Source organism: Cygnus atratus, chromosome 1 (genome assembly GCF_013377495.2).
Source record: "Cygnus atratus isolate AKBS03 ecotype Queensland, Australia chromosome 1, CAtr_DNAZoo_HiC_assembly, whole genome shotgun sequence".
NCBI lineage: Eukaryota > Metazoa > Chordata > Aves > Anseriformes > Anatidae > Cygnus > Cygnus atratus.
In genome coordinates this window covers 59,587,858-59,615,118 of record NC_066362.1, presented here as the reverse complement: position 1 = coordinate 59,615,118, position 27,261 = coordinate 59,587,858, and the positions used below count along the sequence as shown (strand labels likewise).

General features: G+C 39.8%; 1 protein-coding gene across 2 annotated transcripts; it reads left to right on the top strand.

The window, feature by feature from the left end:
- The first annotated feature begins 1,688 nt into the window (after nucleotides 1-1,688).
- Nucleotides 1,689-25,868, top strand: DRAM1 (DNA damage regulated autophagy modulator 1). 2 transcript variants are annotated; one of them, XM_035561380.2, is made up of 7 exons: nucleotides 1,710-2,207; nucleotides 11,262-11,329; nucleotides 12,562-12,704; nucleotides 16,039-16,216; nucleotides 17,288-17,346; nucleotides 19,318-19,410; nucleotides 24,469-25,868. In XM_035561380.2, exons 1-7 carry the CDS (start codon nucleotides 2,050-2,052, stop codon nucleotides 24,511-24,513), a joined length of 744 nt encoding a protein of 247 aa, XP_035417273.1. In that variant the 5' UTR covers nucleotides 1,710-2,049; the 3' UTR covers nucleotides 24,514-25,868. The 2 variants fall into 2 exon arrangements, with proteins under 2 accessions (XP_050566928.1, XP_035417273.1); XM_050710971.1 differs by lacking the exon at nucleotides 19,318-19,410 and having other exon boundaries at nucleotides 1,689-2,207.
- Nucleotides 25,869-27,261: the final 1,393 nt, after the last annotated feature.

Genomic DNA, 27,261 nt, shown 5'->3' with positions numbered 1-27,261 from the left:
ATGATATTACACTGACAAGCAAAAAATTATACCGAAGTTTTAAACATATAAGAAGTAGTCCAATCACTTTGTTAAATCCAGTGCAGTAACACTGAAGACCAGTTATTTTATTTTTTTATGCTCATGGTGTTTCAATATAATTAGTCCAAAGCACAATAAATCAAAATACAATCCCTGAAATACCACACTGATGTTCTTTAACTGAGTAAATAAAATGACCCCCCCATGTTTGTGAGTAACCTGTATCTATTACTCCTTGCAGCTCCTAATCTTCTAAAGAAGTGTAAAAATGCTGTTTACAAATACAATTTAAAGATCATCATTTACAGATTATGTGCTGATTCTGACTACTTCCTACAATAAATGTATAAAGAAACATCACATGACCTGTAATAAATGTTTACATAGCAGCAAAGTGCCTTTGCTAGTGATCGTCATACAGCAAATTACTACCAGCTTGAGCCAAAGACGTGTCTTTTTCTTTCAGCCCAAATAATGTCCAGGCACTGCAAAAAGTCGTGAAAAATTTAAATACTCAACTCTCACTCAAAAGTGAGTTATTTACTACTTACAAAACTATAGTTAGTATAACGCGATTTTGCAAAATGTGATATTTTTCCAATGTTATCACCTAAATGTTGTTGAGGTAAAATAAAATGAATCTTATCCTTCTTCCACAAAGAAACAAAATGGAATACTATGCTATTGATGAAAAAAAATCATTCTATAAGTACAATTAACGTCAACACATTTCTGCAGTCTGTTTATTTACTGAAGAGGCTGGATACAGAGCCTGAATGGAATATTTTGTTTCAAGGAACAAAACAAAGATACCTGTCATTGAGGGGTAATCAAACACAAAGCTTAAAATCAGTATATATTAAGGCAGCTCAAATATTAATTTCAACCCATTACTTTTGCATCACTAGCTCAAAAAGAAATAGACCCTTTCTTGCAGCCAGAAATTTCTGCCACTTGAAATTACTAAACCAGATTATCTATGGAAAGTTTAAATACAATCTTTTAAATTTATTTTTCCAAGTCCTTGCAGTCCCTATATCTAAAATGTCTGTCTTTCAGTGTAGTACAGAAGAATTAGCCAACACAGAAAGGACGGGCTTTTTTTTTTTTTTTTTTTTAAAGTGCTCCAATGTAATCATGAAGTATCAGTAAATTATTAGACTCGAGTTACACATTAAGAATGTGAGCAACATGCTACTGCCAAAAGGCATTGAATATAGCACACCTCCACTATCAGCCTTAGAACAGTTTGTGATTACTTTCCTGTCTTTACACACTAAGTGCCTTTATTATATTTCTGGCGGTTCCTAGCATCTTCAAAGGCTTGGAGAGTACTCGGCTTCTAACTCATGATGTTTTCAGTACAGGGAATGTCTACTGAAACAGACATTATGCGCGCTTTGTCTTCATTTTGGAATGGTGACCGTGCGTTTGGATGTTAGTCTGAAATGCAGACAAATAAGAAATGTCAAAGCAAACAGAAATAAACTTGACAGGTTAAACCAAAGCGAAAACACAGAGCGGTGTGAGTTTGACTTAAAACTATTTCCCCAATGCGTGTGAAGAACCAACCCCCAGGAAATTCGCAAGCCAAGGTGTGTTCGAAAGCCCAGGGCGGGCGGGTTTTGTACACGGGGAGGGACCCCCAACCGAGGGCGTTAAAACCCGGACACCCCCCCGGTAGCCGAGGGGTCCGGCCGGGCCCCTCGCTCCCCGCCGCCACCGCCGTTGGCCAACGTTGGCCGCCGTTGGCCGCCGTTAGCCGCGGTCAGGGCGGAGCTCCCGTCGCCCCCAGGGCGCTGCCTCAGCGGGAACCGAAAGCGAAGGAAAGGCGGCGGGAAACGGGGCGGGGGATCCCCGGCGCCACTGGGGAAAGGCGGCAGCGCCGCGCCGCTGCCTGGCGGGGGAAAAACACGCGTGGGGCAGGACGGTGGGAACCGGGCGGAGGTGCGTGCGTGTGCCCCGTGAGCCCTCGGTGTGCCCCCGTGTGCGTGTGTGTGTGTGAGACTCTGGGTTGCTCCCGCCCCGATGCCCCGGGCAGGGCAGCCGCGGGCGATGCTGTGCTTTATGCCCGGCGTGGCTTTCGTCCCCGCTTTGCTCGTCACCTGGTCCTCGGCCGCCTTCATCATCTCCTACGTGATCGCCGTGCTGGCGGGACACGTCGAGCCCCTCGTCCCCTACATCAGGTGAGAAGGGGGACAGGGGACCAGGAAGGGGCGGTGGGCTGAGGCGCGGCAGGTGCCGGGGGGCTCCCTTGAGGTTGGGGTGGTGAGACCCCGGGGTGTGGGGGCACCGCTGGCACGGCCGTACTGGCACCCCAGATTGCAGAGAGCAGCCAAGGGAAGGTGGGGAGGGAGAGCGGGGGGCTTCTGTGTGCTGCTGCCCACCAACCCGAGCACACCTCAACACCCCCCAGAGAACCTGGGGTCTCAACACGTCTGTCACACAGGGCCTGAAGTTCTTGGCTGGAGCCAAAGTATGCTATGGGCGTACGAACATAAGTTGACCACTCAGTTATAAGTAGTGTACATGTAGGGTTTTGTTTGCATAACTCCAGAATTGGGCCAAAGTGCAGCAGATGATGGTGTGACTTGAAGACCTCCAACAGGCTTTGTAGGAGACACGTAGGCATGCATTTTTACAATTTCGGCATAGCAACAATGGGTGTAAAGGGAGAGATGACTGGCATGCTTTTTTCTAACATCTATTTTCCTGATACCGAGTCATACTAGATAGTAGGAAAACTTTCTTTTCCATGAGTGTGGTCAAACACTGGAGCAGGCTTCCTAGCAAGGTGGTTGATGTCCCATGCCTGTCAGTGTCCAAGAGGCATTTGGACAATGCCCTCAATAATATGCTTTAACTTTTGGTTAGCCCTGAAGAGGTCAGGCAGTTGGACTTTATGATCTTTGTAGGATGCTTCCAACAGGACTAAAGTGTTCTATTCTGTTCTATTCTATTCTATTCTATAACCTTAGTCATTTAAGCACAGATTTGAATAAATCATTGTTTATATAGCTTTAGTTAACATTTAAATCTGAATAGTGAAATTGCTAACATTTAGCTCTTAACGGATTAAAGGTGAGACACAAATCCAAGAATGGTTTCAGATATATAAAGGATCTAAAGAAGCTTTTCAAATACGTTTCAGATAATTCTAGACCTAATTCCTTGACAGAACCTATGAACATGCATAATTTTTTAAGACTGATAACTTGAGTTGTACATACTCTTAAATTTGCTTGAAAGTTCAGGTCTATGATCATAAGCAAGTGAGATGGTGCAGATAACATTGCAACCCACAAGATAGTTGAGCTTCATTCAAACTGAGCCAAAGAAAGCTGTACTTCATTCTTATGTCAGCAAAACTTGTTAAGATTATCTGCCCGTATCTGGACTCAGCTCTTAGAAAGCCTTGTTCTTGTATGTGCAAAAATATTCTACTGCCTTAACAATAGTGGTTACAGTTCTGCTCTTCCATGATTACATACTGACACAAAAGTGCTTGTAACCAGTGCAATTTATCCCTTGTTATCCAAGAAAAATAAACTGTTTGATGCAACTGTGTCCACATTCAGTACATGGTTTGTGCTCTGAAGGACTTTGAGGTTTTGTAGTAAGAAATTTGACAAATGGTGTTTCTTATTGTTGCAGCTTATGCCAAGTTCTTGAATGAAACATGAGTGAATAGGACTTACTTTACGAATTACTGTACTTACAGTCAAGTTTTTGACAGCACACATATGTTGCTTGTAAGGGTGATTCTTTTTAAAGTTGTAGACTGAACAGAGAAGTCACAGCTGTAAAGCTCTGATGAAGGTGTCACCACTGCCATAGTTAAATCAATAAGAAGCTCCGTGCAGGTAATATCTAAATGGAAAAAAATAATAATTCTTATCCTTTAACTAAGGAATCACTGTAAATATCCACATACCCTAAAAAAAAAAAAAAAAAAAAAGATGGATGAAACTATGTCAGTAATAAAATAATAAACAAAACAAACAACAACAACAAAAAAAACAGAGCATTTGCTAGTAAAAAGGTTTTTTTTTAGAAGAAATCTTGTTTATTTGAAATCCTTTTACTAGTACATTTTTACTAGGGATATACATTGACTGCTGGTGAACAATTATTAATAGTTCTAAAGACATATGATCTAAGCATATGATCTTCATAGAAGGTGCACTTGGAAATAATATGATGATTCCTCCGGTGTACTCAGGCCAATATTCATAGTTTGTATTCTTATGTTGTAGTTTATTGCTTTAGCATAAGAAGATGAATCATGGGATTAAGAATGTGATTTAGTGAAACTTAGAGTGATAAAAAGAAAGAGGAAGAATGTTGCAAGATTTCAGTTGTGCAATGTCTTAAATGAAATGAAATAGAATTTGTGTGGGGAAATTCCTGTTAGACAAAGGAGAACAATATAGACAAATTTTAGTTCAACATTTGTCTAATTCTTATTTAGATTATTCAAGTAATCTATGTATGCCTTGAGGTAACTTGTTAATTAAATTTGTTTACCACGTGACAGTTTTTACAGTGAGAGAAAGACCACATCAATATTTGCCATTGAAACTGTGCTGATGTCAGAACATAATCTTCCTACTTTAAAAATTTAAGGCTTCAGTTTGGTGTTAAATAGTTTATGATGTCTATGCAGAAAATTTGATGATGATGATGAGTCTTTTGGCCCCAAAATATTTGTTCTCCATCTGCTTTACTTTATCCTCTTTCAACTCTTCAGAAGACTATTGGACCTAGAAGAATTCTGCCACATAATAGTGACACAAATGATGTAATTTTCATACTGGGTTCTTCATCTTGTCCATGATGTGCTCACCTATGCATCATTGCAGATAAATGAGCATAAGTATTTGTTTCATATCATAGAATCATAGAATTACAGAAAGCATGCACTGCTGGCTCATGTCAAGCTTTTCATCCACCAGAACCCCCAGGTCCTTCCCTACAGGGCTGCTTTCAGTGAGTTCTTCTCCCAGTCTGTACTCACATCTGGGATTGCCCTGACCCAGGTGCAGCACCTTGCGCTTGGACTTACTGAACCTCATTAGGTTCGCATTGGCCCACTTCTCAAGCTTGTCCAGGTCCCTTTGGATGGCATCCCTTCCTTCTGGAGTATTGACTGCACCACTCAGCTTGGTGTCATCTGCAAACTTGCTGAGGGTGCACTTGATCCAACAGTCTATGTCATTGATAAAGATATTAAACAGCACCAGTCCCAAGATGAATGCCTGAGGAACACCACTTGTTACCAGCCTCCATCTAGGCATAGAGCCATTGACCACCACTCTCTGAGTGCGGCCTTCAAGCCAATTCCTTATCCACTGAATGGTCCACCCTTCAAATCCATATCTGTCCAATCTGGAGATCAGGATGTCATGTGGGACCATGTCAAAGGCCTTGCAGAAGTCCATGGGTTGGTCTTCCCTTGTCAATTGATGCAGTCACTCCATCGTAGAAGGTCACCAGATTGGTCAGGCACAATTTGCCCTTTGTGAAGCCCTGCTGGCTGTTTCAGATCACCTCCATGTCTTGCATGTGCCTTAACATTGCTTCCAGGAGGATCCATTCCATGATCTTGCCAGGCACAGAGGTGAGGCTTACTGGTCTGTAGTTCCCTGGGTCCTCCTTTCTACGCTTTTTAAGAATGGGAGTGATGTTTCCCTTTTTCCAGTCACCAGGGACTTCACCTGACTGCCAGGACTTTTCAAATAAGATGGAGAGAGGTTTGGCAACTCCATCAGCCAGTTCGGGGCTGGAGATGGGGTTGAATGCAGATGCATTTACAGCATAGTTCAAGCAGGGTCCAAAAGCCCAACTCTGAGATTAAATGGAGCTCCTGGCCCATAGGCAGAGGTGTTCCAGTGGAGGTCCTAGGAGAGGCTGGTCAGGGCTATTAGTGCCCTGGATAAAGGTGTAATCCCTCTACGTGCTGGAATCCACCACCGTTTACCTTCCATAGCCTACTCCCAAAACATTTTCCATTGCTATTTGCCCTAAACCATCTATGTCCCCAAGTTATGGTCTGCTGATGTCTAACTCAGCCCTCCCCACTGAGGAACAGGAGCACTGTCACTCTACCATCCCACGTCTGCTGTGTCTGGTGTTGTGCAGTTAGTGACCCTGAGCCAAAACAGGATACACGAAGACATCAATCATGCAAGAAAAATAATATTGGAAACAGGAAAACAATTTCTGCCTGAACACACTTCTACTGAAAACCAGCAATTTAACAGAACCTAAATCTTTTTACGAACATACCAATCCCATTGAAACATTATATCAAAATGGCTTTCTACCATCCAAAGCTCCTGAAATCTCAGAGAACTGGTTTCCTGTACTATGAGTTGCCTGCCAGGTTTCAAGCTGAAGGATGGTAGAGTAAATATTTGCACTGTATACAGGGGGATGACACCAGTTTCACCCAGAAGAGCAAGTTCAGAGTAATAGTTTAGTTCAGTTCACTAATAGTTCAGTTCATAGCATTATGTTTTTCTCATACCAGCTTTTTCCTCATACCACTTTTCAAATCAGGATGCTTTCTTATGCTAAACAGTTATCAGGCGTGCTAGTTAAGCAAGAACTACCTAGCTATCCCTAGCAAATGGAATGTAGATTCACTCAAAGAACAGCTTGCATATCCGAAAGCTTGTCTACTTTTTACAGTAATACTAGATATTAAGATATATTAGCTCTACCTAAAGTCTTACATTGTCAAGTCCTGAAGGCGCATGCTGAATATAAATAAATAAATAAATAAAACACAATCTTGTAAACAATAGCTGCAGCCCAATACTGGGGACCAGTGACAATAAGCAGAGTGTCACTGGGAACAGAAGTAACATCCTTTGGCTGATGGGTCAGGCCCAGAGGGTTCTTGTAACCAGGGTTACTTCAGGATGGCAACCTGTCCCTAGTGGAGTTAGAACCAATCTTCTTCAATGTTTGCATAAATGATTTGGATGAAGGACTTGAAGGTTTTCAGACGATACCAAATTGGATGGAGCTGTTGACTTCGTCGAAGGTGAGGAGGCCTTTCAGAGAGATCTAGACAAATAAGAGAGCTGGGCAATCACCAACAATATGAAGTTTAATAAGAGCAAGTGCTGGATTCTGCACATGGGAAGGAGAAACCCTGGCTATACGTACAGGCTGGAAGGGGGGGCAAGATGCTGGAGATCTGCCACACAGAAAGGGATCTGGGGGTTTTGGTTGATAGCAAGCTGAACATGAGCCAGCAGTGTGCCATGGTGACCAGGAGGGCCGACCGTACCCTGGGGTGCATCAAGCTTGGCATTGCTAGCTGGCTGAGGGAAGGGATTGTCCCGCTCTGCTCTGCAGTGGTGCGGCCTCACCTCAAGTACTGTGTGCAGTTCTGGGCACCACTGTATAAGAAAGATATAAAACTGTTATTGTCCAAAGGAGGGCAACAAATGTGGTAAAGGGTCTAGAGGGGAAGACATATGAGAAGCAGCTGAAGTCACTTGTGTTGTTCAGACTGGAGAAGAGGAGACTGAGGGGAGGCCTCACGGCGGCCTGCAGCTCCCTCACGAGGGGAGCGGAGGGGCAGGTGCTGAGCTCTGCTCTCTGGGGACAGCGACAGGACGTGAGGGAACAGCATGGAGCTGGGACAGGGGAGGGTCAGGCTGGGTGTTAGGGAAAGGTTTGTTACCGGAAGGGTGGTCAGGCACTGGAACAGGCTTCCCAGGGCAACGGTCACAGCACCGAGTTCAAGAAGCGTTTGGACAATGCTCTCAGACACATGATCTGATTTTTTATTATTATTATTATTTTTGGGTGGTCCTTTGGGGACCCAAGAGTTGGACTTGATGATCCTTGTGGGTGCCTTCCAACTTAGGATATTCTATGTTTCTGTGATTCCCTCAGGATCCTGAGATGCATGGCATTGGGCCCCATAGACTTGTACCTGTTCAGTTTCATCAGGTGGTCTCGAGCCTGCTCTTTGCTTGCAGTGGGAGAGACTTTGCTCCCCCAGCCCCTGCCTAGAGGTTCAGGGACTGGAGAGACCTGGGAAGACTGAATGTCTGTGAAGACTGAAGCAAATAACTTGTTGAGTACCTCAGCCTTCTCCATATTTGTCATTACCAGTTCTCACTTCTCATTTATCAGAGGGAGCACACTCTCCTTGGCCTTTCTTTTCTGGCCAATGTACCTGTAGAATCCCTATCTGTTATTCCTTGCCAAGCTCAGTTCCATCTGTGCCTTGGCTTTCCTGATTGCATCCCTGCGTATAGGGATGGCATCCCTGTACTCTTCCCAGGCCACATGTCCCTGCTTCTGCTGCCTGCGCATTTCCTTCTTGCACCTCAGTTTGACCATCAGATCTTTGCTCAGCCTTCCTGGTTTTCTGCCCTCCCTGCTCGCTTTCTTACGCAGGGGGATGAAGAGTTCTTGTTCTCTAACAAAAACATCTTTAAAGAGTTGCCAGCTCTGTCAGCAACTTTGTCCCTAAGGACAGCGTTCCAGTGGATCTTGTCCACTAGGTCTTTGAACAGCTGGAAGTTTGCTCTTTGGAAGTCCAAGGCCCTGACTTTGCTCTTTGCCAGGCCCATATTCCTTGAGATCACAAACTCAACCAGGGCATGGTCACTGCAGCCTAGAGACTGCCTCCAGTTTTAACCTCTGTAATGAGTTTGTCTGACTGGGAAGCACCAGGTCCAGTATGTGTCTTTTTTGTTTCATTAAAAACCAGTAATTGCTACATGATACTTTTTTTTTTTCTTTTTTCTCCAAAGCAGTAGGCCAGAAGTAAACTAAGAATGTATCTAAGTCTTCCTTTATCCTTAGGGATATTTTTAGTAGAAAATATGGCATTAGAAAGATTGTGTCCTTAAAAATCCTGTACAGTACTTTGTAAATACACCACAGATATGACATAATATTCTTGGTATGAAATTACTTGGAAGTAAATGTCAAAGGTTATTGAGTTTAAAAATCAACAATAGCAAAATTCACCTGTAAAACTTTAGCTTGAGAACAGGTTTAATTTAAAAATGACTGGAGTTCAATGCAATTTCAGGCTATTTGGATTGCTCTTATGATGTGAAGTGTTCCAAGAACTTCAAATGGCTGCTTTCTTTGCATGTGCTGCTTCCATTCTCTTCTCACCTAAAGCCCTTCAAAAGCTTTGAAGTGATCACAATCCTGTACTTAGCATAGAGTAGTCTCTTGATTTGCAAAAGTCCTTCAAGATTGTCACATGTAGCCCACTGTTTAAATGAAGCCCTTACCAGTATTTGTGAAAACACTCCAGAAAGATGAGGAAAAGATGTGAAGTTCAAGGTTAAAAACTCAGCTAAATGAAGTGAGGATTCAGAAATGTCAAACAAAAAAAATGAGAGTCACCCTATTGTTTTCATCAATTCTACTATCAAAGAGAAATGACTAACACAGAGTATAAGCTGTAACAAGACTTCAGAAAGCATTGCAACAGGAAAATAAATGTCAGTAGGGATTCTTAATGTTTGAGAAGTTGTAAAAACTTGTATAAAAGCCTAGGCATCCCAAGTTTTTGTTGTCTGAGGATTTGGAACCAGTCACATCAAAAGGAAATACAAGATTTTATTTTTTTCATTTTACTTCAGTTTGTCATAGAAAAGGATTCTTCCTGCACTCTAAGCTTCCTCCCATTCTTGATAAATCACCTTAGCAACTGATTACACAAATGCTTCTGTGACATATAAGGGGATTGAGAGAGAATGTGATTTTGTAAAAAAAAAAAAAAAAGATATTTTGATATGGTTATAGTTTTCTAGCTTGAAGTTAACAAAATTGTCAAAATCTTTAAAAACATTTTCTTATGTAGAGAGAGATTTCTCTCTTGGGTACTAAAGCACCAGCATTCAGGATGAGCACCTGTCATGTCTGCACACAGCGGTCCATTCAGATGTTTGGCACTAAAATCTAATCCAACCTCACTGTTGGAATGAAGAGGATTTATCTTCTTGAATCATGTGAAAAATCTCTAGCTAGTACCTACTTGTCTCATCATATAACTAAGATAAAGTTTCATTCTCAGAGTCTTTGTTCAGTTTCCACTGAACTTTGGCACAGGCTAAAATCCTTACCTGTCTGCGTTTCTGACAGTAAAGTTCCTTGAGTGCCTCTGTTTACATGCCCAACCATCTTAGTTCTGGTGAGTGTGTTACCCCACAGCCTCTTAGTACTGGTGAGTAACTAAAAACTCAGCTCACACCCAAGTTGTATAAGACTTCGTGAGCTACGTTTTCCATTGGCTTGACAAACAGAGCCTGATATTCTCAGATATTCTCATCTGGCTGTGCCATAGAAAAGAAAAAATAACACAAAGAGGTGATGGTATTGCAGTGTTCTTCTTTCCACAGTTCACTCTCTCTCGGCATAAAGGAATCCTGCTTGAGGAGACTTGAACCCACATCCTCCCAGGAGTACGCCCTTCCTGCTAGGCAAGGGCCTCCTCTGCTATGGGTGTTTGTGTGGGTGTTTGCAAATAGGTAGGGAAAAAAGAGGGAAAAGGATTCTGTGATGAAGGTATTCCATTTTCTACATAACATACATCTTTTATATATGACATTTTTCACCTATATATATTTATGTATGCTCCATTTGTCTGGCCCAGTCAACTCCTAATTATCCCCTATGAGGGCTATTTGCTTCAGTGAAAGATAACACCTTGGGCTGAAAGTCCTCTTATGCTGTACATACATTAGAAAATTAAACAGTGCCTCAGGATGTTCCTAGGCATTGGAACACAATTGCTCTCCTGGGGTAAAGTCTTTTCAATGAGATCAGGAAAGTAAGTGTAAATTCTCTAACATTTTAGGATACTGAATGCCATTAGATATGTATTTTACAGTGTTAGTTTAGTGGATAAAAGAAATGTCATTTCTAAAATAACATTTATATTATCATTTATGTAATTCATGACCACGGTATTGTAATCTCTCACATCTTTGCATATTGCATAGAGAAAATGAAGGAATACAATTCAAATACTGTGCTCTAAAATTGTTATTACTTTCTAAAACAAAGATTCAGTACTACAAATATAGCTTAAGCATGCAGCAGGTGACATTCCAATTTATACATTTAAATGTCTTACATAACAGCAGTTCACACAAGTTACATTTCTCTTGAGGTTTCATGTATATGTCTCATTTATGTTTCACAGACCTCAATTAACTTTCAATTTCTTCTTTCTCTTCTTGCTTTAGTGACACTGGAACTAAACCTCCTGAGAGTGGCATCTTTGGCTTTATGATTAATATTTCAGCACTTTTAGGTAGGTATACATTACTTGGCCTAACACAGAAACGAAATGTAAACTAAAAATTATTGTCTGCTGTATTGGAGTCCACACAATGTTCTGCAGAAAAAGTACTCCACACTTAAGTGGTAATATGAGCTAGATGGAATTCATATCCAGAGGGCCAGGTGCTTGAGGAAGCACAGCCTTGGAGGCTCTTCTGTCTCTCAAGAACATCTCATCAGTGCAAAGTAGTCAACGTAACTGGAAATAAAAAGAGGAAGAAAGATGGCATAATTAGTGTGCACCGACTTTATGTTTGATATAGGGAGACATTTGGTTAAAGAATGCTGCAGCAAGGTAAAACAGTATTGAAGCAACACTTGGCTTCCTCTGTGAAGATGCCTACTCCACTAAATTTTTGCTGACCTTGAATGAGGAGGTTTGGGACTTCCTATTCGCTTCTAGGGGATGGAGGATGAAAAGCTCTGTAATGGTATATATAGAGGCTGTGAAGGCCTTCATGCAAATTAAAATCCCATATCTTACCTTTTCAAAGAATGTTTCAGTCACACTGTCTGGTTGCATTGCATGTAACATCTCAGTACCTGAACAAAGTTACATGATTTATTTTTCCAGCTGTAGATAGAATGAAACCATGTTTTGTGTTATCAATCTGAATTACAGTATTGGGGTTTTTTTTCATGGAATCCAGTTTACTGCTTGTTATATCCTGATGAACTACGATCTTAAAATTCAGTAGAGGTTTTTGTCAGGAGTGAACTGCATGTTGAGGTCATGTGGGCTGCAATAAAATCTATGAGTAGTGGTTTGGGGCCTCTGTTATACTAAAGAATAGCCAGAATTGGCCAAAAGCTTTTTGAATATTTTCTGAATACAAAGCTAGTTACATTTTTTTCTGTTTACACACTGCAGAAATATATTCATTCTTCAGGGTGTCAATTATTACAGTGATGTAGTTCTGGTACAAGAGTGTATATCAGAGCAGATTGAATTCTCCCACTTTTGCCTGTAACAGCTGTTCCCGATGTGGAATGCCAGTGCCTGGTATTTAATATGGTATTTAAAATAGCTTTTTCTTGAACTGATTCGCAGCAATGTGGAGTTTAAGATGTGAAGATCCAAAATTAAGGCAGTATTATTTATTGCATTATGCTTATAATTTCATTCTGTATGTAAGTGTGTTACAATGCAAGGTGTTGAAATGTAAGTGATATGTGAACACTGAAAAAATACTTTTTTTTCAGGTGTAATTACAATGTATATCAGATATTTAATAATAAAGAAGCAAAATGAATCATCGCACTTTATTAGGTCTTCATGCAACATGTTCTCGTTATGCATTGGATTGATGGGTTGTACTGGAATGGGCATAGTTGCAACTTTTCAGGTATGATTATAAATCTTATATCATAAATAAAACTAAAATTGTTTTAGCAGTTAAAAAATCAAATAGAATGGTTAATGTTATCTCAGTGTGGATACTTGGCAAATGGAGTAAGAATGTCTTTCTTAGTTCTGATATTTTCAATAGCTTTAAAATGACAGATTTGGTTTATCCCTGTAAATTAAATTTTTAATCTTATTTTTTTTTAATTTATTTTTTGCTTGTTTAGCTATGTCAGTAAGGGGTTTTGCTTATTTTGTAACATGTCTGTACTAGAAAACAGCTTAATATCATAAATTCTTCATCTGAGAATCAAATGAAGTTTACTTGGCAGGTAGTTTGAGATACTGCCTTGAAATCTGTGGAAAGAGATGAATTATTTCTTTTGAAGAATGGTCTACTTTGGGGAACATTTTGGTAAAGACTGTTCTGCCTTATGGTGACCTGACAATATACAGAGAAATTGAAAATAAAGATTGTCAGGGCTTCAGCAGCCAATACAATTTTGCAGGTCATTTGTGTGGTATTTTCAGACAAAAACCTTTCTATCTTAGACTGGTATCTTGCTGTTTCTAGTTTTACCTCCAAGCATTATGTGTGGATAGCAAACTCTACAGGCATTGCATACTATTCTACTTTTAAATATCTGTACTCTTACTGGTTAGATTTATATGTGGCACAAAAGAAGTCAGATGACAGGGGACAGTGTTGCTTGACTAAAATACACTCAGCTTCAATTAGGAAAAGACATATTTGGCACACAAAATAATTTGGGAGGGTCAAGGAAGTAGAGATCTTGATCCTAAAGTTTCAAAAGAGGTTCACTGAGAGTAATAGCATTACTTCTTACCTAATCTTTATTGGCTGTCATTGCCTGTTTGCCTCTTAATTTCTCCTTCTCTTGCTTTGATCTTACTTTGCATGTTAGGTGCAGCTTGTAGGAAAGGTTCAGAACACAGTAAGGATCCTATCTAGCTAAGGATTTAATATAGCAAATATCTGAGCATGCTTAATTGCCCATGAAATTAGAAATGGTGGCTTGCAAGTCTTAGGTCTTCTAACTATATAGTGAGCCCACTTACCAGCACAATAACTGAGACATGAATAGGCTGTGAGTCTTGGTCAAGGTCAGATGGTTGCTTCAGGTCAGAAGATAAAAGAAAAGTTGGAATTTGAAGTTTTCTTTGACATTCAGCCCAGTCTCTCTAGCAGTGCATCATGCAGGCAATTCATATTCCTGTGTACAATTTGGTTGTTTCTTAATGCTTATTTTTACCCAGCAGGTGAGCTAGCTTCATACCTGAGTACTTTAGTAAAGCTGACTGACATTGTTGGGCATCACTTCGTTTTCTCTCTCCCCTAGCAAAATATCTAGGTTGTTAAAAAGACTCCAGTGTGAAATATTACTGGAAATAGTTAAGGTTTGCATTTACTAACACTAATCTAACGCTACTTGTGATTAATATTTTAAGTAACATAATTAGTTGTAAGGGAAATTTTTTCAAGCTTTTGCTTCAAGGTGCAGTATGATAGGCAGTATGGGGTTTTGGTGGTATTGCTCTCTGAACACTTTACAAAAATGAGAATATGCGTGGTAGAAAACTCTAGGAGTGGGTTCTCTAAAAGCAACAGAGTTTCTGAGAAATTAAGTAATGATCATGAATGAGGTGTTTGTTCTCTGGTTTAAATAATACAATGCTTGAAAGGTAGGAATAAAAGACAGTGGAGGGACAGCTTTGAGAAGATAATTGGATATAGAAGGAAAAGCCCCGTAGGCCTTCATGAATAAGGCAAAGTATAAACCCAGGTCTCAGCAGGTTTGCTTTTGCCAGTTAGACATTACACATGATTAAGGAGAGATTTCCCCATCTTTGACTAGGAAGCTTTGGAGGCTTACCACAGGGTAGTGAGAGGTAGTGAGATTTCCCATGGTTCTGTAGGCGTTATGTGTAATGTGTTTTTTTTTTGTTGTTTTGTTTTTTAGGGAAGCTTTGGCAGTTTGATAGGAGCAAGAGTGAGAGCTCTCTTAGAAAAATTCTCTATATTGTATACAGGGCTGAATGCAAAAGCCAGCAGTTAAGCCTACTTAATGCTTTCCGTACCAAATGCTGTCAGTTCTGCATGGAAGGCAAAAAATGGAACAGAAGAAAAGAAAATGCAAGTATAGATGAGAGGCCACTGAAATGCCTTTGTGAGAAACATGCTTTAAAATCTGTCAGAACTCAATACATCACAGAGAGATAGAGGGGAATAATGAGAAAGAAAAGCACGGGAAAAAAATAAAATAGAGCATGTGAATATAATCACCATTAAAAGAAAAAGAAATCAGTGGCTTCCTGACAGAAAAGATATCAAAATACATAATGAGAGAATATAGACATGTTTTCATGAATCATTAAAATAGAACTGCAGTAGGTCAGATCATAGCACATATTTTGCTATGTTCTGGTGACAGAGTAGAGCTTTAAAGCTAATTTATCTGTCTGATACTGGATTCCAGGGTGTCATAACTTAGAATTCATATTTTTTTGAAACATTTAGAATACAATTTCTTGGGAATCTTCATCTATTTTGTTACCAGATATTTTACCTGTGTGCGTTTTAAAGGAGAGAATCTTCCATAGTTAGGGTTTTAAAAAATATAGGCCACATGTAGTGATACTGGAATTTTAAACACTCTTTCACATGTTGTGGAAGTTGAATAAAAGTGACTGGTGATGTGGGAAAGAGTTGGAGGGCTGAATAATTCAAGTGACTGACAGTTGAAGACCTTCATATCAAGAACTTATTTTAGGTAACACTTTTTTTTCCCTCTTAAATATATAACTAATTTTCTGCTGACTCATTTCCTTGAGTCTTGTGGCTGACCAGTGGAGGGCAGGGACAGAGCTGCAGTGGTCACAGTTTAGATCAGTTGCTATGAAAAATGACCACTAGTTAGTTATTGTATGGCCACACAAATGCAGATTCAGCTTTCAACACAGAAGGATTAAAATCTTTGGCAGAGCAAAGGGAAAAAGGAAGTACAGGAACCTCTTACGAAAAACACAAGCCTGGTCCTGCTTGTGAAAACAGTAGGTGAAAATGACTGACTGTTGAAGAGCATTAAAACTGATCTATGCTTTTCTGTGTTTTAGCTTTTACCCGGTGGCTTTGGCCAAGGTTAATTTACCTCTCTGAGCTACTCTTTCTCCTTTTTCTTTCATCTTCCCTGTGTAGACTGTTAGAAGGGACAGTTTCCTGCTGCTTCTATGTGCTGAGCATCTTCTCAGGGCTCACTGACACCTACCACTGTACGAATAGTAACAGCTAACCATTGTGTTGAATCTCTTTCCAGGAGCTGTCTGTTCCCAGTGTCCATGACATAGGAGCTTTGGTGGCATTTGGCTCTGGTGTTGTATACATAACGCTTCAATCTATAATCTCTTACAAGTCCTGTCCACAATGGAACACTTACTTTGTGTGTCACATAAGGATGGCCATATCTGTAATATCATGCATTGCTTTCATTCCCAGTATCCTTTACAGTGCATCTCACAGTTTTCCCTTTATGGCTTCTTGATCTTCCTTTTAAGTTAAACCATTGCTGATAAAGGATGAAATGAGGTTTCAGTCTTTGCTTAGGACCCTCTAATATTTCTGCCATTATAATGCATATATCGTGTCAAAACAGTATTAATAGCATAAAGATGAGCTTCAGGGTCATTCTAAAAAGCTGTAACTCTTCTTTCAGCAGTATATTTAAATCTAATGCCCTGGTGTTCTTTGTGGTATTATATGATAATTCAGAAAGGAAGGAACATCAGAAAGTCAGCCAGACCAACTTCCCAGCTTCCTTCATTTTAGGGAGGGTATGGAGAAGGCCTGCAAAAAGGGGGCACCACTTCTGAAGTGAACCTAATTCACAGAAATACAAAATACAGTTGACATATACAAGATTTCCTTTTAAGCCTAAGTAGATGCTTTGGATCATGTTTGTTGGTGCTTGGCTTCATTCGATGCCTCCCCTAGATAAACACTCAACACACTGGCTTTTACCACATCTTGCTGAAATTAGGGTCATCCCACTGATTTTATTGGACTCCAGGTGATCGGCCAGTGTCAAAAAATGGTTGCAACATATCATTATATAAGCCATTCAGCTACAGTCTGCTTTTGATTTCAGCAGCTGTGAAGAGGCTTTTAAAGAGGACCACAGTCCTGAGAGTCCTAATTATACAAATATATCAAAGGACCCATTGTGGACCAATGGAAACCAACCTCATTCCCCTTCCAACAATGCAGGGCTCTGCTGCCATAGTCCTCGGTCATGAAAGTGATCTGAGCTTTGGAACGTCTACCCTTACCCTCTGTACTTGGAAGAGCCCCCAGAAACCTTTATTCAGAAATATGTTTGGATTGCTATCAGTTCCCTTTAAATAATATATTTCATTTACTTGTCTTCTTAATACTTTGATGCGATATTCTGGTTGTTCAGGATCTTCTGTGTTAGAGAAGGGGGAAATTGAGACGTCTTTTAAAAGTAGGCATTTTCATTATTACTCATTAAACTTTTGTAGTTTCCTTTACACTGTTTTTTTCATCAGTGATTGTATTTGCTTCAAAAATTTCGATGACGAAAATTGATTGGACTCCAGGTGAAAAGGTAAAAATCCCATTAGGTAGCCAACTTACCCGGTATTTTATTATTTGGGGTATGCTGTTATGCTTATCTAAAAGTGTATAGCATTACTAATACATCAGAGACATCCAGTATTGTATTATTTGGGGTATGCTGTTATGCTTTACTAGAAGTGTATAGCATTACTAACACATCAGAGACTTTAAATAGTACATTATTGAGAACAGAAGGTCACTGATTTGCAGAAAACTAGTTTACAGTTATTTCTTCATTAAAAAACTGTCTGTGGCTTGTTAAATTCATGGACGGGTACATCTTAAGAGAGTTAGACTTTCATTTTAACGAGGCACTTGAAACTTACCAGTAGAACAAAGTGTAAAAAAACAAACTTTCTGGAAATGAGTTGTTCTACTTCCTTTTGTGGTCACAATTCTTGAAGATGAACTTCACGCATGGAACAAAGGTGGAACAATTTGATTCTGAAGTTTCTGAGTTTTTTTTACTACACTGTTTTTCTCAGCTTTTTCCACCGTTCCTTATTAATTAATTTTTACTACTGCAGTAAACACTGGGGGTTTAAGCTAAAGCATACTAAAGTGAGTATCAAGTATTTTAATTAATTTCAGTCTTCTCAGAATGATGGTTTTTAAAAGGCAAATTTTATTTTGGTACAAACTTTGCCACATGGAGGTTTCCAAAAATCAAGTTAAGTAACACAGAGCATTTAGTCTTGAAGAGTTTAATAAAAGCAAACTTGGTAAATGTACTTCAACCAAAGAGTGGTAAGGCATCTGTGAGATAACTCTTCACAAGTTAGATGATCTTAGTAATATATACCTCGTTTTTGTTTGTTTGTTTGTTTGTTTGTTTGTGGTTTTTGTTTGTTTGCTTTTTTTCCTTGAGACACAAGGATTAAAAATTATTTTTACTGAAAAATTTGTCATATTTGTTGATGGCATGTAAAGAAACACTTTTCATTCTGTTTGTGTCATGTTACATAGGTCTTTCTATGATGGTCTACTTAAAAACAAAAGTCTTGTCAGGAACTGTCATATAAGGTGGTCATCCATTTAAAAACAATGTGAGAATTTATTGTAAGGGATAGTATTACTGAACTCAGTGACTCTGAGTAAAAAGTTTAAGAATATTGGCACTTTGATATCCTTCACATAAGAACATAATATTTTTCAGGTGAAGATTATATTCAAGCTATGTTTTGATCTAGTGCTAATTGTAGTTTCCTTGTACTGTTTTTCATAGTGGTGCACAAGACATTGCTTCACGGGATGTATACAGCCTTGATAAATATATTTACCGTCTGTTAAAACTGAATCTGTATTAACTTTTATACAACATGGTATTGTGATGATAAGTCATAAGTCTCAGTATGTTTGTTGAATTTATAGAAGGAAACTGTTCTCTGTTTACTCATTAAAAAAAAAAATCCTTATAAATACTTGACCTAACTATGAGTGATTTTACCTAAGAAATCATATTTCATTTCCCTTTGAAATACAACAGCATAGCATTTCGTGACAATGTTAGTTATTCATTTTGTAAAACAAATGCAATGAATTCTCTCAGGGAAAAAACATACTTAATTTTACTGAGTATATGTTGCTTATAAGATCATTAGTTTTGTTATTGCTTTTATTTTTTCCTTGACGTTCTAGTAATATAGGCTGTATATATTTGAATGTCTTTACATGTTTGAATTTTACTGTTAAATTATTGTGGAGTTGGAACTTCTAAACAAGAGACCAGAATGCTATTATATAAGCTTGGCACACGCCTCCCCAAAACATTCATGATCTGAAGCATATGGATTCCTTTCTCAACTCATAGGTTGTCTTTTAAGGATCAACTTTTTCAGAGCCTCAGAGCCCTAAGCTCTTATGCCTATTTTTGTAGCATTACACTGCTATTTTGTTTATCTGTTCTGTTTGTTTGTTTGTTTGTTTTCCTGAAAATTTATTTTATGTCTCATCCCATCAGGATTATACTTATCATTTCATGAGTGCGATCTGTGAATGGACAGTGGCCTTTGGTTTTATCTTCTTTTTTTTAACGTTCATTAGAGATTTTCAGGTTGGTATCAGCATATTTTAGCAGACTGAAAACTATGAATTCTGTAACAATAAATGCAATAGAAAATTATTATTCTTTATCTGAGCTAAAAATGCCAAAGGTATACAAAAAAAAAATTATCAGTCAAAGAACTGACTTCTGTCTACCTAAAGAATATGTTTTCCCCTATGTTTTAAAACATAAAAATCAGTGTTACAAATCAGTTTAATAGGTGTTTGGTCTGGAAAATGATCCAATAAATGAGTATCTTTTATTTATTTAACACCATTTCTCTAGAAAGAGGCCCTTTAAAAATGTTATAATACCAAAATAAATGCTGCAGCTAAAACTGCATTTCTTTCTACCCAAGGGATTTTATATGGTAATGCACTGTATTTCAACTAAAGCTGTGTCCTTTCTTTCAAAAAATTACACATTTTCATATGTGTTCCCTCACAATGTGAAGAATATCAAATTCTTTTTGAAAAGTATTAACATGAAAACCTTCTATTTTGGGTAGCTGGAGCAGTGTTACAGATAGTTTGATTTCTGTTGATGCATCAAATCTGACTTTAAGGAAGAGAAAATGTTAGCTTAGTTAAAAAGAAAATACTTTTATATGACTTAAACTTAGTTTCTTAAGCTTTCCCTCCTCACGTATTTGTTTACCTACTACATTCTGGCTGCAGATTTTCATGGGTTTTTGGCTCAGTGCAGGGATACAAAATGCTAAAAATATAAATGTGTGAGACTTCGGCAAAAGAACTTGTAAAAAAATCAAAAAAACGTTGCTTATAAGTGCCTTACGAGGATTTGAGGACAAAATCTCCCGGGTGTGTTAGGAAGATCAAGGCCTCTATACCCTTCTCAGACTTATGGATATTTGTTTTCCCCAAAACCTGGTTGCATCTTTGCAAGACTCAAGGAGAAGGCTTAAAGTAGCAAAGACTGAGGAATGCTGCTTAGTACCATAACTACAAAGATGAATTAACTCATTTGTAATCAGAGTGGATATCATACCCAATATGTAGGTCTTTCACAAATACCATTGCCTCACACAAGTCACTGAAAGACAAAAACTATCGATCCAAGCATTTGCATAACTGTAGAACTAATTTGGATCAGATATGTGAGCCAACTGGTGCTGTGATAAATTTCTGGAAACCATAGCCAGAATTGATAGAGGTCAGGAGAGAGGGAGAACAGTGAGAGCCCCTTAAGTCCTCTGCCATACAACTGAAACTTGACATGAGATCACATAAAACTTTGTAATTAGCATACTTGCTTCTTCTTAAGGCCAGGGGAGAAGGCAATGGCCTGACTGAAGTGCATCTACACTAATGCACGCAGCATGGGTAACAAACAAGAGGAGTTGGAAGCCATCGTGCAGCAGGAAGGCTATGACTTGGTTGCCATCACGGAAACGTGGTGGGACCACTCTCATGATTGGAATGCTGCAATGCCTGGCTATAGGCTCTTCAGAAGGGACAGGCAGCACAGAAGGGGTGGTGGTGTGGCTCTCTATATTAGAGAGTGTTTTGATGTTGAGGAACTTGAGGCTGGGAATGATAAGGTTGAGTCTCTTTGGGTTAAGATCAGAGGGAAGGCCAACAAGGCAAGCATCCTGGTGGGGGTCTGTTATAGACCGCCGAACCAGGATGAGGAGACGGATGAGGAGTTCTACAGGCAGCCGGCAGAAGCCGCGAAATCGTCAGCGCTTGTTCTTGTGGGGGACTTCAACTTCCCAGACATATCCTGGAAGCACAACACAGTCCAGAGAAAGCAGTCTAAGAGGTTTCTGGAGAGCGTGGAAGATAGCTTCCTGACGCAGCTGGTTAGTAAGCCTACCAGGGGAGGTGCCCCGCTAGACCTTCTGTTCACAAACAGTGACGGACTGGTGGGAGATGTGGTGGTCGAGAGCTGTCTTGGGCAGAGTGACCACGAAGTGGTTCAGTTCTCTATTCTTGGCGAAGTCAGGAAGGGGACCAGTAAAACCGCTGTCTTGGACTTCCGGAGGGCTGACTTTGAGCTGTTCAGGACACTGGCTGGCAGAGTCCCTTGGGAGGAGGTTCTGAAGGGCAGAGAAGTCCAGGAAGGCTGGGCACTCTTCAAGAAGGAAATCTTAATGGCTCAGGAGCGGTCTGTCCCCACGTGCCCAAAGACGAGCCGGCGCGGAACTAGACTGGCCTGGCTGAACAGAGAGTTGTGGCTCGAGCTTAGGAGAAAAAGGAGGGTTTATAATCTTTGGAAAAGAGGGCGGGCTACTCAAGAGGACTATAAGGATGTTGCGAGGCTGTGCAGGGATAAAATTAGAAAGGCCAAAGCTCATCTGGAGCTCAATCTGGCTATGGCTGTTAAAGATAACAAAAAAAGTTTTTACAAATACATCAACACAAAAAGGAGGACTAAGGAGAATCTCCATCCTTTACTGGATGCGGGGGGAAACTTAGTTACAAAAGATGAGGAAAAGGCTGAGGTACTCAATGCCTTCTTTGCCTCAGTCTTTAGCGGCAAGACCAGTTGTCCTCTGGATACCTGGTACCCTGAGCTGGTGGAAGGGTATGGGGAGCAGGATGTGGCCCTCACTATCCACGAGGAAATGGCTGGCGACCTGCTACAGCACTTGGATGTACGCAAGTCAATGGGGCCGGATGGGATCCACCCGAGGGTACTGAGAGAACTGGCGGAGGAGCTGGCCAAGCCGCTTTCCATCATTTATTGGCAGTCCTGGCTATCAGGAGAGGTCCCAGTCGACTGGTGGCTAGCAAATGTGACGCCCATCTACAAGAAGGGCCGGAGGGTAGACCCGGGGAACTATAGGCCTGTTAGTTTGACCTCAGTGCCAGGGACGCTCATGGAGCAGATTATCTTGAATGTCGTCACGAGGCACTTGAAGGGCAACCAGGCGATCAGGCCCAGTCAGCATGGGTTTATGAAAGGTAGGTCCTGCTTGATGAACCTGATCTCCTTCTGTGACCAAGTGACGTGCCTGGTGGATAAGGGGAAGGCTGTGGATGTGATCTACCTTGACTTCAGTAAGGCTTTTGACACTGTTTCCCACAACATTCTCCTCAAGAAACTGGCTGCTCGTGGCTTGGACTGGCGTACGCTTCGTTGGGTTAAAAACTGGCTGGATGGCTGGGCCCAAAGAGTTGTGGTGAATGGAGTCAAATCCAGTTGGAGGCCGGTTACTAGTGGAGTCCCCCAGGGCTCAGTGCTGGGGCCGGTCCTCTTTAATATCTTTATCGATGACCTGGACGAGGGGATCGAGTGCATCCTCAGTAAGTTTGCAGATGACACCAAGTTAGGTGCGTCTGTCGATCTGCCCGAGGGAAGGAAGGCTCTGCAGGAGGATCTGGATATGCTGGACCGATGGGCTGAGGTCAACTGTATGAAGTTCAACAAGGCCAAGTGCCGGGTCCTGCACCTGGGGCGCAACAACCCCAAGCAGCGCTACAGGCTGGGAGATGAGTGGTTGGAAAGCTGCCTGGCCGAGAAGGACCTGGGAGTACTGGTTGATAGGCAGCTGAATATGAGCCAGCAGTGTGCTCAGGTGGCCAAGGCGGCCAACAGCATCCTGGCTTGTATAAGAAGCAGCGTGGCCAGCAGGTCTAGGGAGGTGATTGTCCCCCTGTACTCGGCTCTGGTGAGGCCGCACCTCGAGTACTGTGTTCAGTTTTGGGCCCCTCGCTACAAGAAGGACATGGAGGTGCTCGAGAGAGTCCAGAGAAGGGCGACAAGGCTGGTGTGGGGTCTGGAGAACAAGTCTTACGAGGAGCGGCTGAGGGAACTGGGGTTGTTTAGCCTGGAGAAGAGGAGGCTCAGGGGAGACCTCATCGCTCTCTATAGGTACCTTAAAGGAGGCTGTAGAGAGGTGGGGATTGGTCTATTCTCCCACGTGCCTGGTGTCAGGACGAGGGGGAATGGGCTCAAGTTGCGCCAGGGGAGGTTTAGGTTGGATATTAGGAAGAACTTCTTTACTGAAAGGGTTGTTAGGCATTGGAATGGGCTGCCCAGGGAAGTGGTTGAGTCACCATCCCTGGAGGTCTTTAAAAGACGTTTAGATGTAGTCCTTAGTGATATGGTTTAGTGGAGGTTTTGTTAGTGTTAGGACAGAGGTTGGACTAGATGATCTTGGAGGTCTCTTCCAACCTAGATGATTCTGTGATTCTGTGATTCTTAGAAGCAAGTGCTCATATGCTTGCTCAGCAGGGGAGTAGTTAATACATGTATGATCTGTATATAACCTTCATGAGCATATACAGGAATCAGTTTTCAACTAAGGACTCAGAGTTCACATATTTTGCTAGCTGATATCTAACATCTTTGCATGCATTTACTTTTGACTAATAATACTGAGTAGACAGACCATGACTGAAGGGGTGACCAATATTAAAATGAAAGGTAGATTCTGCAGGAAAAAATAAAAAATAAATTCAAAATTGTACAGTGAATTATCTTAAAAGCCTATAATTGCCTTCCAAAACTAACACAAATATTCAACTACCTTTCAGACTTGAATGCATCATTGAATTTACTATTTGTCTTTTGTTGTATTTACTGCCAGCCCTTCACAGTTCGATGACTACATATCTGATGGTATCTGTTTTATCACCAAACTCTTACCTTGGAGATACATATTGGCAGACAATACTATAGTACTTAGAATAACTGAATTAGTTAATAGGTTTGCTTCAAATCACACAACTCAAACTGTTCAACATTAAAAGTAAAACTGTATATAAATACTATGAATGTAATAAATAAGAGAAAACAATAGAACTAAACTAAATAGGAAATGCATACATTTTAATTTACATGCTATAAAATGAAATCTTATCTCAGTTTTTCACTATGACAAAGATTTTTTAGATTCTATCATCTTTTTCATTTAATCAGTGCTCACAGAAAACCAAACACCTATTTTTAAAAGAAAAATAATCCTTTCTTATTTTTCAAAGTTTCTCGCTGTATGTATTTCACTTAGAATTTTTTTGTTGTTGTTACATCTCTTTGTACTCCTTGTATATCTCAGAACTTAATTTATCTTAAGCTGATCTTGTTTTATTTTTCTTTTAGAGAGTTTCAATAAGGATATCAACAGAAATACATGAAGACTCCTGATAGAGAAGAAAATTATATTTTATATTGAAGAATGTTCTAGGTTTCTTTTTACTTATGGAGAATGTTGCAGAGGGACAAGGATTTTAAATTTTATAAAGAAACCATGCCATTAATTCTGCAACAACTATAACAGCATCTACCAAAACATTTTAAATACTAGCAGCAATATTCCTGCTCTTTTTTTTTTTTTCAAAATTTTGTAATTTTAATACTGTTTCATATATTAAAAATACTGCGATAGAGGTAATCTATAGCAGCACTTCAAGGTCATTAAAAAATGTGGACCTTCTCAGGTCTTCCCTTTTGGACATAGCCATATATAGATACATATATTCATTTGTTATAGTCTGCTAAGTAACATTAGTTTTAAACTTGAGAAAGTACAATCTGCAAATAGTTTGGAATGTCTAAAACATTAGACAACACTAAAACTGAATTTCGGCTCTTAAGTTGCAAGAACTGTGGAGGAAGATGTGAGCAGAAGCGGGCATCTTTGTTTCAAGACTTGAGATTTGCAGTTAGTGGGTTGGAATACTATGCTACGAGTTTGTGATTGTGGATGCTATCCAAATACAAATCCTAGAAGATTAAACTACTGCTTGAAAAATGTTTTCAAATCATCGCTGCAATATATGTTGTAAAAGTCTACTCCCTTTTTTCCCTGTTGTGCATTGCTGACCATGGGAAGCTTAAAACTGTTGTGGAATAGAAAGGAAATCTATATTTATGCAGGATCTACTAAAGAGAAGTCTTACTGCCATCTGGTTAATACAGAGCAGAAGTTTTCAAGTCTGTGTTTTAACCCACAATGATGGAACGAAGAGGTCTCCAAAAAGTCACTGAGAGTGAATGGAAAACGAGAAGAGACACCAGTAGTTTTCAGGTATTCAGTTATACATGTATTATATAGAGAAGAAAAAAAAGAAAAAAGAAGCCTGGACAGCTTCTGTGGTTAAAGTATAGCATAGTTACTGCTATAAATGCACTTCTGTAATGAAACTGTAACTGAGAAGTCATATGTTACAAGTACCTGGAGGCAAAATGGTCTTTTATGGACTGATTCACTAACTCCGTTTAATGCATTAACCACTTGCCTATCAATCAAGTTCTGTGAAAATCAAATTTGCCACGGTGTATTACAGTTTAATGCAGAAACATGCATGATTGTGAGTTGCTAATTTTCCATGAGATAAAAGAAATGTTTCTTTTGGAAAGTGATGTCTTGAGACTAGTCTGGTGTTGGTATTTCCTTTAATGTGTATTTTAAACTGTACTAAATTCAGCTGTTTCACAACTTAAAGAGTCCATGTTTTCTTTATGTGTTCTCCAAATAAAAATAGTAAAAATGTTTTCTACTGGCAGATTTGCTTTCTGCATTATTCACGTAATCCTGCAGAAGTTTATGGTTATGATCATGTTGAAAATAAAATCTGTTGTAGGCTAGGTGTAAGACTTATGTCTTGCTGATTGTGTCCTGCAAGGAACACACATTCCTTACAGAAGTGCTCACAAGAAAATGTATACCAACCATAAAAACTGTCATCGTGTTATTTTGAAGGCCATGCTAAGAAATACTTTAGTTTGAGAAAGCTAGGAATAAAGAGACGAAGAGCAATACAATACAATACAATAAAAATAAAGTATAAGAAGCCTGAAGTTGTTATTTCAAATGATATCAGTTTTCAGCTCATCAACTTACAAAACTCTTTACATGGTAAAAGAAATCATGTTAACCTGAAGTTCAGCCTTAACTAATATTTAGTGTGTTTTTATAGTGAATCCATGTACACTCACATAAGAAAACAATTATTTGTCCTGTTCTGATTCAAGCAAGAATCACTACAATGTTCACTACAATCACTACAATGAATCACTACAAACAAGTGTTTACGGCACTGAGGGAGCAAACGCTGAAGAAAATATTAAATCATACCCAAATCATGGCTTCTGAAATGAGTTCACACTTAATCTCTTAGTACCCCGTCCTCCTCAAAATAGTCTTACCCAGCCTGTCAACTTTACAGTGTTTACAGTATCCTAAAGATAAAACAAACCATTTTTTCAGAGTAAGTGGAAAAATAAAAATAATCCTGTTTGCTAAAATCAATCTGTTAATTCAGTTACAAAGAACCAATGTAGCTTAAAGAAATCCTTCCCATTTTACTGAGCTTTGTCATGCTACATTATTATATGAGTTACAGTCATGACCAAAAGAATGCATCACCAAGAATTTGCTCATTTAATTCATTAGGCCAAAAAACATCAACATACATGAACATGCAGTTGCAGACAATGGATAGTCACCTTTTCATTTGTGCAGTGAACAGCTATTGAACACTCTTTGATTATTCTCTGGCTCCAGGCATCTTTTCATTCAAGATCTTAAGTATTTTTTCAGTTCCTGTGTAAGCTGACATGTTGCAAGCAATTCAAAAAATTTTCTTCTATCAAGTTGTATCATTTTAGCTGTGGATGACTCTTGTTAAATAATGCTATTTAAATTGTTACACTCAAATGATATCTACAGGTTAATACAGCTAATCATAGAAAGGTTTGGGTTGGAAGGGACCTTAAAGATCACCTAGTTCCACCCCCCCCGCCATGGGCAGGGACACCTCACACCAGGCCAGGTTGCCCAAGGCCCCATCCAGCCTGGCCTTGAACACCTCCAGGGATGGGGCATCCACAGCTTCTCTGGGCAGCCTGTGCCAGTGCCTCACCACCCTCTGAGTGAAGTATTTCTTCCTA

Excerpts from the sequence above, each read along its gene's own strand:
- DRAM1 (XM_035561380.2), top strand. The coding sequence starts at position 2,050 with ATGCCCCGGGCAGGGCAGCCGCGGGCGATGCTGTGCTTTATGCCCGGC. Across the intron at positions 16,217-17,287 it reads ATGCATTGCTTTCATTCCCA|TGATTGTATTTGCTTCAAAA; the intron begins GTATCCTTTACA and ends TTTTTTCATCAG. Across the intron at positions 19,411-24,468 it reads CGTTCATTAGAGATTTTCAG|AGAGTTTCAATAAGGATATC; the intron begins GTTGGTATCAGC and ends TTTTTCTTTTAG.